This window comes from Paroedura picta, chromosome 1 (genome assembly GCF_049243985.1).
Source record: "Paroedura picta isolate Pp20150507F chromosome 1, Ppicta_v3.0, whole genome shotgun sequence".
Classification (NCBI taxonomy): Eukaryota; Metazoa; Chordata; class Lepidosauria; order Squamata; family Gekkonidae; genus Paroedura; species Paroedura picta.
Window position 1 is genome coordinate 58014563 of NC_135369.1, and position 13822 is coordinate 58028384.

Genomic DNA, 13822 nt, shown 5'->3' on the forward strand with positions numbered 1-13822 from the left:
TGTTATAACCTTTCTGTCTCTCCTTTATTATTGAATTGATGTCAGTTGTAGAAGCTGTATGCCTGAAATCTACTGTGACATTTATTACCAGACTTTGGAAAGATACAGTTGCACCTGTGACGTTTGCGTCCCTTGTCTAGATCCACATATGCTTTGCTCCACATAAACTTCGTATTGTTCATTGCAGAGGCAGTCGTCCTCTGTGGAGCATGCCTCCTTGGGCAGTAGGCATTTATTTCAAGGAGCTCCAGAATGCATAGCTCAAGAAGAATGTGCTCTGCAGTGGAAGCCTCCACAACAGATTAAAAGAATGAAGATGGACACAGGTCTTAGTCTGGTTGTCAGAATTCCATTCTTCCTGAGAACCAGTTAAATACCTTTATAAAACACAGTTGTATTCCTGGGGGTCCTGGAGGTCTGCAGGAGCTCTGGAGAGGGTCTGCAACCTTTCCTGTCCTGCCTTAATGGATTTAGCCATGAGCTAAGGAACCAGCCATTTCCATTGCTCCCCCTCCCAAGTGTGAGTGAGTTCTCTCATGGTTTATGCACCCGCATGTCTCCTCTGCCTAAAACCACCTCCTGTCTCTTCCCCCACTCAGTTCTCATCAAGCCTGCCTATTATCATGGTCAAAAGGTTGAAAAAGTCTGGGTTAGAGTGTTATACTAGGAAGACCCAAGTTATAAGACCTACTCTGCCATGGAGCTTCTCTGGGTTACCTTGGCCCAGAGAAGGCTAATCTATCTCACAGGGTTGTTGTGAAGATAAAATGAAGGAGAGGAGGACAATGTACACCACTTTGGTTCCCCATTGGAGGAAGGCAGTGCATAAATGGAAAAAAATTAAGCCTCTTTGAATTTCCCATCAAACTAAGGACAAGACTTGCCATGATCCTTAATCTCCCTTTACAGTGTTTGGAAGTTGAGAGTAGGAATAATAGAGCAAGACTAGAAATAATAATGTCTATAATGCAGTCTTACTGGAGAAGAAATCTACTGTCTGGACACAATTTCCTCTCCACGGGCCCTTCCTTTTACAAAAATATACAGTTCTTGTTACTATAACACAGTGGTCCCCAACCCGCGGTCCGGGGACCGGTCCCAATCCATGGATCAGTCGGTACGGGGCCGCGGCTCCTCCTCCCCGGCTGCTGCCTTGGGGGCTGCCCTGCCACTCTGCCGCTGGCTCACCTTTGGTGCTCTCCAGCAGCCGCCATGGCTGGGGCTCCCCCTCGGCTTTGCAGTGTGTGGCACTGTGCAGCTGCTGCTGGCAGCACCCCCCAGTGGGTGGTGGTAATTCAGGGGCACCGGTGGGAAAGCAAGTGGAGCAGGGACTCAGGTGGCGGCGACATCCCTTGGCAAAAGACTACCCCCCCCCCCAGACCTCAGTAAAATTGTCAAGCGTTGGCCGGTCCCCGGTGATAAAAAGGTTGGGGACCACTGCTATAACATAATCAATTATCTATGTGCTGCTTTCCTCATACTTGAGGCAAATCTCCATAATTTTCACTTTTAAAAATCTGACATTTTGTGAAACAAAAACTATGTAACCTTATTACATAGAATGGAGAGTATGCAAGAGAAAAGAAGGGGAATTATCTTTAAAAATGCATCTAGCCATATACTAACATCGATAGATTATGAATGCAGAAAGTGGTTATGGGAGCAAACATTGTCATATTTTATAATATTTTCCTCTTTACTTACATATGTCAGCAAAATAATAAAATGAATACATATATATATATATATATGCATATATATGTTTCATCTTTCAGATTTTTACCATTTGCATGGTGCCACAAACCATATGACTATATCCCATCAATGCAAAGATCAAGTAAATATGGCAAAGAAAATTATGGACTCAAATACTTCCGGGAACAACACAGAGAGAAATGGATAACAAATAAGGTAAGTTATAGAAAACTGGAGCAAAGTTATAATCCACTAATTTTCCCTAAAATGAAATAAAAGCTCCTTAAAATTATTAAGAAGCTATGCAATGATCTTGGTAAGGTAATGATTACTTTTTAAAAAGCTACACAGTGATAGAATATTATTGGTTGAAATATTTTAGAAGTTATGCAATAGGATGAACTTTTCATAATATTTGGAAACTTCATTTTAGAAATGCGCAACAATGGCATGGATTGGAAATTCTGTGTTTTCACTTAATAACGATGTAGCATTTTTTTTTTACACTGTTGAGTTACAGAGGCATTTGCTCCCATGGATTTATGATTTACAGATTTTCAGTTTTATCCATATTTGAATTTGTAAACATAGCTTCAGGCTGTAACCTGAAAAACACGGACACTCAAATTCTGCATTGAGCCCAGAGATGAAGAAGCCATGGCTTCTTTCCTCTGTCCATCTTGGCCTGCTGACACGACTGTGTGTCTTGATTCTCAAAATCCTAGTTCTAATGCAATAATTTTTTTGGTCACTTTTCAAAGTCTTATACACATGCAGAACATTTTCTCAAGATGAATGACTGAAAAATCTCTGGCTTCATTCTGTGTACTGTAGTGATATGGCACATGTGTGTAAAAGAGAGCATTTCCCAGCTTCTTTACCTTTTGCTCACTGGTCTAGTGTTGGCCACCATCCAAATTTTGGGGCACCATAAAAGGCTGTTGTGGGCAAACCTCATCGTTCCTTGACTCCCACTCACTGTTGTCTGTATTGTGTGAATGAGCAGCAAGACATGAAACTGAACATGGACTGCTTTCTTAAAATGAAGAGGATTTTAGTCACTACAGCACATCCTTGCAATCCAGAGCACCATATTGCTCTGCCAAACTTTTGAGTTACAGATATTACATCATCATCTTGCAAGAGGGATGGGAACAAGCTGTTGGATGTTAGGCAAAAGAGGATGATGTTCCCGTGTTCCCTTCCTTGCTCCCCATCCATCATAAGCACACAGTTTTAATGTAATTTGAACAGTATCAACTGGATTTGCATTTAGGTAGGAAAAACCATAGATACCAATATAGGATGGGGAAGACTTGTCTTGGCAGTAGTATGTGCGAAAAGGATCTAGGATCGTGTCCAGATCACAGTAGGTGATGGTACCACTTTACTCTGCTCTGGTTTGGCCTCACTTGGAGTACTGTGTTTAGTTTTGGGCACCACAGTTGAAGAGGGATGTAGACAAACTGGAACATGTCCAGAGGAGGACAACAAAGATGGTGAGGGGTTTGGAGACCAAGACATATGAAGAAAGGTTGGGGGAGCTTGGTCTGTTTAGCCTGGAGAGGAGATGACTGAGAGGGGATCTGATTACCATCTTCAAGTACTTAAAAGGCTGCCATGTAGAGGATGGAGCAGAGTTGTTCTCTCTTGCCCTGAAGGGACGGACCAGAACTAATGGGATGAAATTAATTCAAAAGAAAATCCATGTAAACTTCCGGAAAAAGTTCCTGACAGAGTGGTTTCTCAGTGGAACAGGCTTCCTCAGGAGGTGGTGGGTTCTCCATCTTTGGAAATGTTTAAACAGAGGCTGGATAGCCATTTGACAGAGAGGCTGATTCTGTGAAGGTTCAAGGGGGTGGCAGGTTACAGTGGATGAGCAATAGGGTTGTGAGTGTCCTGCATAGTGCAGGGGGGTGGACCAGATGACCCAGGAGGTCCCTTCAATTCTATAATTCTATGATTCTATAACTGCTTCCAAAAGTGGTAATACATGCTTAAACAAATATTTTTCAAAGTAAAAATTGTTTAAGTTTTTCCCTAAATAGATTTTTAAGCACTGTAAATAAAAGATTTGGGTGTTTGTGGCTTTCCAAACTTTGATTTTGTTTTCAAGGCCTGCTTCCATTAGATCACTCGGGAGGTGGTGGCTTCTCCATCTTTGGAAATTTTTAAACAGAAGGTTCAAGGGGGTGGCAGGTTATGCTGTCAGCGATAGGGTTATGGGTATCCTGCATGTTGCAGGGGGTTGGACTAGATGACCCAGGAGGTCCCTTCCAACTCTATGATTCTTTGATTCTGTAGGATCCTCAAATATTTTAACTCTTACTGCCTTAGCTGGGTGAAAGTTCTTTACTCAGTCCTAATTTTGGGGAACTGATGACCTTGTCGGGCTCTACCACTCTTTCCCCCAACCAGTGTGGGTTTATGGTTTTATTGCTCAGCTCACGTTTTTGCAGTAGCCATCCATCTTGACCCTCCCTGGCAGTTGGGCAAATGGTTCTCTCTTTACTGGAATATCATCTCCACTCTGCTGGCAATTTGAGCATTTTATAGCCCTTTTTCTTTGGATAGAGTGTTGATCCCAGGGCTTTGTGTGAGGTTCAGAGCATCTTATGTATCCTGAGAATGACATGAACCATGAACAGAAAGCAACTGTAAATGTTCAAACCCCCCCCCCCCACCCAGAAACTCCTGGAAAAATTCCATGGATATGAGGAGAACTTCAATGAGGAAGAGGAATTAGGAAAAATTGCCATATTTCTCTTTCCGTCAATTGAGCCTTTTATGTCAGTGGAAACTCAACTGATAGAAAAACATGAAGGAGCATTTTCAGTCAGTTTCCTCTCCTCAGTGCAACCCAAGTTCAGACCAAGGTGCCTGGTACAAAGATCTTGTAAATCTTGGACTGCTGTCAGAAAAGATTGATATCTCAAAATCTTCTGCTCGTAGATGTAGCCTAGGGTTAGGGTTGCCAACCTCTAGGTATCCCAGAATTACAGCCAGTGTCCAGACTACCAAAATCGGTTCCCCTGAAGGAAATGACTGCTTTGGCCGGTGGATTGTATGGCATTGAACCCCACAGAGGTCTCTTCTCAAATACCCCCCCCCCAAAAAAAAACAAATCTCCAAGAATTTAACCCTAAAGATTTAAGGTGTCTAGCAGGCTGAATTCCCCTACCTGAAGATATGAAATCATGCTGCAAGACCTGGTGTGTCATAAACTTTTTCTGCAATCTATTTTAACTTGAGTCCACAGGGACGTTACATAAAATCAAAACTGTTTGCTTCCCCAAGCTGACAAGAACTTATAAATGCAGCTGAGAAGTAATTGTTCAATTGTTTTCTTTCCATTTCATGCTTTGTGACTGATGATCTACATGACTTCAGTTTTTAAACTTTTGACATCCTATCCCATATTGAATTCCTTCCACCTAACAGCTATTTTACAATGTTAAAAGTTTTGAAAAACATCAAGGCCTGTAGTAAGGAATTCTGAAAGGGTTTATGGCACATGTCAATGAAGAAAGGTCTGAACGCAGTAACACATTTTCACTCATGTTTGAATATGGTCACATACAAAAAAGTAAAATTTGACCAGTATAGTTTCTCTTGTTGCTCCTGGGGGTGTGCAAAAAATCTGTGGTTTTTCAGTTGAAGTGTATGGGACCTGAAAAATTCTGGTATTTCTGAAAATTCCAGCTCCCAATACTGGTATTTGGATCCAAGGTTTTTCAGAACCCTCCCCCCCCCCTTCAATAGAACTAAGAAGAAAAATACAATTTTTTTTTTAAAGCCAGCACGAACGTAGGGCTGGCTTCATTTCTTTCAGAAGTTGGCCCCAGGATCTACATGTGGCAGAGAGATCTCTCCCTGCTCCATGCAGGCCTGGCTGGGAGCTCTCTGCTCTTGCCTCCCCAGCCAATCCTGAGCTGGCTCCTCTTGCAATTCGGTTTAAACCAAGCTGCAAGAAAAGCCAGCCCCAGCCAAGGCAGCATGGAGCTCTCAGCTCCCACAACTCTGGTTGATTCTCTCTTGGTTTAAAATGAGATACAAGAGAGGATCAGCTGGAGTTTTAGCGGGTGGCTGTTCTTGCAGTTCAGTTTAAAGCAAGCTGCAAGAGGAGCCAGCCTCGTCTGAGGTGGCACAGAGCTCTCAGCTCCCACTGCCCCGGACACCCTAAGTCTTTACAGTGTCATAGAATGGAAATTAAATTATTTTTCCACAAGGTATTTACCTCATGAGCATAAGTGTATTAATCAGTACTAGCTCAAGGGGGCTGTTTTTTGGACCTGCACACGGTTTTGGAGGTCCAGGGCATTTTAAGTAAATCTGTACAGAGTAATCTGGCAGCAGCCCTAAAATCTTCTCAAAATAAATCCCATTGAGTTTAGTTAGGACTTATTCTGAGGTAAATATGTATAGGGCTGTGGCCTACGAGGGCAATCCTAAACAGATCTGCTCAAAAGTATATCCCATTTTCTTCAGTGTGGCTTGCTCCCAAGTAATTGTTCTTTGAATTGCAGCCTTTAGATAGTGCTTATGGTAGCTCCTCTGATAAATGTGGCCTGCTACTTAGTAGTCCTGAGTATCTACAACCTTTATTAGTCAGGAGTTTTCAGTACAGTTGAACTCTTCTTCCATCATCTTTCATTTCAAAACAGTGGCCAGACCCCCACCACCACCGTCATATGCCCCCATTTGGGCATAATTGGAACTGACACCAGTATGGATCAACAGCTGAACTCTTCTTCCATCATCATTCATTTCAAAACAATGGCCAGACCCCCCCCCCCACCATCACATACCCCCATTTGGGCATAATTGGAACTGACACCAGTATGGATCAAACACAGTACCACACATTTGGCCAAGTTCAGGGCTCGGTCAGGTCTCCGGCCCAGCTGACAGAGCTACAGTGGCCTCTGGCATGAGTTGGCAAGGTTGCTGCCATGGTGGCTATGGACACCTTTTGCCACTCCCTTTTCCAGAGGCCAACAATAGACACCAACACCTCAGATGGGCATGATGATTAAACTATTATTAAAGGGGCAATGGAGTGGTTTTCATGGGATCATGACCCCTACAACTGGTAACCAACTTGGTCCTGTGCTGTTAGGGCACCTCCTCTGTGACAGTGGGACGGAAATGACCAGGATGCTGGATGTGCTTGGGGTGGCTTCTGTTGTGGTATGAACATTTGATGGTCTTTCAGCTGCATGGTTGGAGGGTCACCTCTTGCAGTTGGATTGGCATCTATATATGAGCCAAAACTGATGTAGGAACAGATGCCAATGTTCCTTTATGGCATTGGCAGGCCCTCAAGGGCCTCCATTCAGCAAATGAGGATCTGTATCTGTTGCTCTAGTGCTGCAAGGGGGCCCCCCTGTATGTTCTGTTGGCACTTCCCTGTAATGGAAGATAAATGGTGTTTGGCCTTCAGGGCATATAGTCTTTTTGATTGTAATTCCTAAATCATTGAGAGTAGAATTAAAGGAGATTCTTTAGCTAAAGTGAAGAGTCTTAGTTTGAATTCTTTTGAACTACAATTCAAGGAGGTTTTCTAGTCCAACCTTGCATGTGCCATGGATGTTTTTTTCTGTTTTTGTCTTTGAACAGAAAGTTCTTCTGCCACATCTCAAACTCTTTTGAAACTCTAATCGGCTACAGTAATGGTATTGCTGTATGACATGGGAACTCCTGTTTGAGAAACAGAAGCCCAGAAGGATTTTAGGGCCAATTTATACAAGATGCATAGGCATGCAAAAAATCTTTCCACATTTAGAATTCCACATGGCCCTGTCATTATATTAAAACTCTTTTGTGGTGAATTCTTTTGTGTTTCTGTAGTGATTCAGCAATGATATGTATAACTCCAGTCAAGAAATGTTTTTCTGTGCCTAGGGTCACTAAGAAATTGTACATTTAGCCTGTCATGATCCAAAATTAAGAATATAATCCTAAAAACACTTTCATGGGTGTAAACCCATGAGATACATCTGAGTAGGTTTCTCAGTATACCTGCTTAGGATTGCTTTCTTCATAAGTATTAGTGGCTTTTTACACTGCTTTTTTGCTGATTAACCAGTTTCTGTAGATCCTGTTGTCCAATCAGCCGTTAACTGACTGCTGATTTGTAGGGTTCTTTTATTATTATATTTACTAGATTTAAAGCCCGTTGTATGTTTAAATACAACGGGCGCTAGAAAGGGTGGAGTGTCCTTGGTGGCTGGGTGTTTGTCTCCTTTCTCTGCTTCTATCTCTGTATCTCTCTGTCTCTCTCTCCGCCCAACCCCAACGTGAGCAGGTGGCCCCGGCAGAAGCCGGGAGAACGTTGGGGCTCGGTGGGGCGGCTTCTGCCACGAAGGAGCGCCCGGGCCCGGCAGAAGGTGGGAGCGAGTGGCAGGGCCGGAGGACTTACCCCGCAGGCTGCGAGGGCGATCTGCGAGGTAAGTCTGCGGCCGGCCTGGCGAGGCCGGGCCAAGCCGCCAATGGGGAGCCTCGCTTTGCGCGGCTCCCCATTCACGGCTTTGCCCTGGATGGATACTCGGAGGGACCAATCAGGAGCCGCTTCGTGGCTCCTGATTGGTCCCTCTGAGTTTTTATCCCGGACAGGGCCCGCCCTAACTCCTCCCCGACAGACCTTACTCTTTTATTTAGTCCGTGGTGCCCCGCGGACGTTTAAAGATATTTGATCTGTTGTATTTTTTATTATGTTGTGAGCTTCTTTGGGAATTGGATTAAGTTGTAAAGTGGGGGGGGGGGGGATAAGGATTCAAAATGTGCTGTGAGAAGTTGCCCTTAGTTCCAGGGCTGATTTAGAATGTGAACATGGGACTCCCAGATCCTAGCCACCATTTTTTAAGACTGTAATTTTAAAGATAGGTGAAATAGAAAGAGGTCACTTCTAGCTCTGTCATCCTTGTTCACATATGGGGAGCATCTATAGATGCTACCGTGCCAGTGTTTGCCACTGATATGGTGTCTTTCCAAAATCAGTTTTTCCTGCTCATTCAATTACAGTTGTGTCTTGTGAATTGTAAAGCTGAGAGGCACCCCTTGGTAACATCACATATTTGCATTTCCAAGAATTACTGAATACATTAATGATCAGAAAACACAATCAACAGCGACTGAAAGGCCCCTGCTCCCCCCCGCCCCCCCCCCTCGGAATTCCACCAACATACTCTGGACCTGTTTGTATTGTTGAATTTTTGTATTGTCTATATTATTTATACTGTTACATTGTTATACGTTTACAACCATTAGTTATTATTGTAAAGTTATTCACATGTTTATAGATTGTTTTATGTATTGTTGTTTGTCTTATGTAAACCGCCCTGAGCCCCCGGGGAGGGCGGTATATAAATATACTAAATAAATAATAATAAATAAACCTAAGGGTAAGTTGTTACATGGCAGTATCATTCTACATATGTGAAAGCTTTGAGGCTAAATAATATGTGCTGTTTAAGCATCATACTACAAACAACATTTTCACTGGCCCCAAATCTCAAACAAGTAGGACTATACTTGTAATAGATGTGATGTTTCAAAATTAAACTTGAATAGCATGAATCTAATCCACAATGTTGTCCCATGAAGATGGACAATTGGGACCAGATATACTATAAACTTTCAGTTGTCAAAACAGTTACATGTGTTCATGTGTTCACTGAAGCAGAAATTATAGCCTAGAGCATTTAATCAAAAGTGCATTAGTTTTGCATGTGCATTTTAGACAACTGATTCTAATGTAGTATTCTTGATGTTTTTCTTCTTTCTAAAATTGGGCAGTGACATTTTAAGATGTACATTGTTGCTTGAGCCTTGTCTCACAATAGAACCACCGGTCTTCCTTGCCCGTGCATATTTAGCCCTAAGTAGAATTTTATTATCTGCAAAGCATAAAAACATCCATGACTCCAAATTAATTTAGAGAACCTAAGCATATTGCACAGAACATAAAGTTGACCTTTACCGTCTGCAGCTTTGAAAATGGAGTGGGATGTGGAACATATCATAGGTTTAATGTGGCACAACACTGTCTGCAGAAACTTGGGTGGGACTGTGACTGCCTGCCCATTGCACCCGATGATTGAATCTGCTGTCACCAGCATCCTGATAATAATGAACATTCAGTTTAACGACTGTGATTATGATTATCATAATTGATGTGCGAGTGCAGTGTGTGCGGATCATTACGGCTAAACTGTATGGCAGAGAAACATGGCTTGGTTAAGGCTAATTTTATTTTTACACACTGATTGGAATAAAATATGCTTTTCAAACTCAACAGTCCGTCCAATTGCAATTTTAGGAAGAAGCCTGCATGTCTGAATTGACAATTCAACCTCACTCCAAAATAGCCATCAAGCTGTTTGTTTTAAATTATTTCATTTTATTAATACTGGCAATTAATTAAATAATTATGTATCAACAAAGGGAAACCTCTTCTGGGTTCAGGGTGCATTAATCAGACATTGAGTTGAAACTGTTCCTTGCATATGCTGAAAAGCTGTGCTGTTCCTGACTAGAGTAGTTCCTTGGCATTCTTACTCAGAGTCTAGTTTTGTATTCGGTGTACCAAATTAAAATAACATTGCTGTGTTACTAATATTGTTTATAATATTGCTATCCATCCGTGAAGAGCAGTAAAGCCAATTTTGCCTTCTAGACTGGACAATTCATGTTCAAGACTTTCACATGGGCCATCTGCCCTGTGTTTAATGCTGTTGAGAAGCAGATTGCCCCTCCCCCCCAGTTTTCCACAACCTTATGGTATATTTGTACACCTAACTGCACATAACAGAATTGACCAAATGCGTTTTGACCCACAGGGGTTTTCCTCAGTGGTCAATTTATTATGTGAAATACTCTCTTGTATAAGATCAACATCTAAAGGCTTGCTGGATGGCAAGGAAAAATCCTGAAAAAAATAAATGTTTAAGACATGTTTAAAATGAGCATATATTTTTAAGGGGAAGTCTAATTTAATATATTGTTTTTTATTTTATTTATTTTATATATTTGATTTTCATGAACATGGTGGTAACTTACTGTTCGGTTTAGTTCCAGCTAGTGTTTCTAAAGTATCTGATCTGAAGCCCACCTTCTAAAATATGTATTCACTAGGGGCAAAGCCCATTGTCTCCAAGAATACAACGGGCGCTAGAGCTTGGCAGTGGGAAGAGGAAGGGAAGGAGTTGTCCAGTCTGTAAGGGCATGGGGTTGTCATGTGTATTGTGTGGGAGGTTGTGGTGGCATGGTGGCAAATGAGGCCATGGGTGTGGAGATATGGGTGTCAAGAACCTGTGGTGTGGAAAGTTCGTTGAGTGTGGGAGAGGACTGACCTTTGGGAATTGTGGCATAGTGGTTACAGATGAGCTTTCCAGAGCCATGTCCTCAGATATGTGAAGGGAAAATCAGACTGGAGACTCTTCTTAGGGGAAGATTAAATGGCAACCAATTCCCCCCAGTTCTGCATCATTTCCCTTCTTGTGTGAATTAGGCCACATTCACCGAAATGCCCCTCTGCCCTAATACACATAGGGTAGTCACAGTACACAGGTGTCCACCCTGTTCCTTCTGTCTCCCATATTTTCACTGTTGGTAAAATGTTATGTGCCCACATGCTTCTTTCATGGTTGCTCCTTAGAAGAACGGATTTTTGTACCCTGTTGCTTACTACCCAAAGGAGTCTCAAAGCGGTTTACAAACACCTTTTCCATTTGTCACTCCACAATAGTCAACCTGTGAGGGATGTGTGGCTGTGAGAGATCTGAGAGAACTGGGAATGGGCCGCAGTGACCCAGCAGGCCTCAGGTGTCTCAAAGCATTTTCCAATCGTCTTCCCCTTCTCTCCCCATAGCAGACTCCCCATGAGGGAGGTGGGGTAGCGAGCCTCACAGGGAAGCTGGCAACCCTAAGAGGAAGACTGTCTGTGCACAGCAGTCTTGACCTTAGTAAGGTTTTTAATACTGTTTTTTTATTTGCCAGGCCAAGGTTATTTGCCAGTTACTATTTCAGTTACAATGTGTCTCCAGACATTTACTTGTTCTCTATTTAGTTTCAGGCTGTAAATATTTATTTAGATCTTCCTGCACTTTCCAGACTCACAGGACTGATGCTGGTCTGCCTGTCTGCGCCCCAGAATACAAACAGTTGCTGATAAGGGCTGGCCATAACCCATAGGCCAGGAGGGACACTCCTGCACCACTCCCTACCAACTGCAGGCAAAAATGGCTCATTTGAAGGCTGGACTCTGAGGCATTGTATGATTTTGAAGTCACACCTCCAGGAATATTTCCAACCCAGGGGTAGCCAACCTACAGGTGTGGCCTGGAGAGCTCCTGGAATTACAGCTCACCTGCAGAGTATAAAGATTTCTCCCCAGGCAGAAAGGGCTACTTTGGACAGGGTTGTGGTAGAGAAGAAACATTTAAGGCTTCCCACACAGGTTGTTGTTGAATTGAAAGACTTGAGGCCTACTGCACATGGTTGTTGTGCAGATGAAACAGGAGACAAAAGAGCCAGCTTCCTCTGCAGAATAATGCTGTGCAGTGACCTCAAATCTGCAGAGAGTTGCAAAGAAGAAAGACACATGGCTTGGCTGTGTCTAACCTCCGGACAGAGTAGTATTTTAAGTGAGAAGGGGCTTTTATAATATAATTTTTATAAGGTTTATGATAATAGCCAAAAGGCTGGCTTTTGATTTATATATATATTAAAGAAACAATGACTGTATATTTATAAAAATTATAGGAGGTATGTACTATTGTTGACTAGAATAATGACTATGTTCAGTTAAATATGTTCTCTTCTGTTTTGTAAAAATGGTTGATAAGCCTGTATTAATTGTATGCTTTTGTATTTTAGAAGGACAACCACTGAGGAAAACAAAATTGAAAACGGTGTAATCTAGAGGCCGTTCTGGTTGTGCTTATACACATAAAAATATAAGAAAAAATATAAGAAGAGATAAGAAACGTTTATTTGTATTTATTGTTAAATTGTTGAATATAGCCCGGGATAGGTTCTTCTTCTTCTGTTACAATAATTTTGAACCGTCCCTTTCTTTTCGTGGCAGGAAAAAAGTGACAGTAGCTAGGTTTCTCAGGATACAACCATGCTATACCCTTCCATGGAGATGTTGTGGGGAGGCAGTAGGATCATGATGTACAAGGCAGCCAGAAACAATGGGTTGCCAGGCATGGGGAATGAGCTGAATTCTTATCACAACCCAAAGGCTGAAAGGAGCAACACCAGGGATGATGGCTCCATGTCTATGATACACTCCCCTACTCCCTTAAAAAAAGGGACCAAGTTTCATAGAATCATAGAGTTAGAAGGGGCCATACTGGCCATCTAGTCCAACCCCCTGCTCAACGCAGGATCAGCCCTAAACATACTAAAGCAAGTCCCTAAGCAGTTGAGAGTGTTGCAAGATCCTGATAACTGTCTTAATCCAATTTCAGCCATTATCACCCTATTATTTATGCATCTTATTATTTATGCATCTTGCTAGCCCTTCCTGGCAATTAAAGCCCCCACCTACCCTCTCTACCTAGCTGTGAAGTTTGAAGATTCTATTTCCTTGTATCTGACAAAGTGTATATGAAAGCTCGTACCTTGAATAAAACTTTGTTGGTGTTAAAGGTACCCCTAAACTCAACCTTTTTCTCTATTATTATCTTCAGTTAGACTTCTTGGACATCGCATAAAACAAAACTGAGTATTCAAGTTCATAAAATGCCATTGTTTAAGCACTCAGCTGGACTGTAGATTCAAGCGTAGCTGAGGAAGTGTGCATGCACATGAAAGCTCCCACCTTCAAAAACTTTGTTGGTCTTTAAGATGCCACTGGACTTAACTTTGTTAAGCTAGTATTGGCCAACAAATGTAGGGGAACCAATCGGAACAGATACTTTTTTTTTAACTATAAAACTTTCTGTTAAAGTTATAGGTGTTTCAAATAAAGTGATAATTTGTAATGAAGATTACCCAATAGTGACTAGAGTAATTGGAGCCATTCAATGGATTTATTTGCATGAGAAAAGACACTGACACTTTGAAAAGGTTTGTCAGCAGCCAGTTTAATAATTTATGAACACTGATTCTTGGTTGT

General features: G+C 42.1%; 1 protein-coding gene across 1 annotated transcript in view; it reads left to right on the forward strand.

The window, feature by feature from the left end:
• The window catches only part of SPATA17 (spermatogenesis associated 17), a 114153-nt gene that overhangs the window by 76382 nt on the left and 23949 nt on the right, over positions 1 to 13822 (forward strand). The window contains 1 exon segment of the mRNA XM_077339602.1: positions 1776 to 1911. Coding sequence (XP_077195717.1) covers positions 1776 to 1911 — 136 coding nt within the window.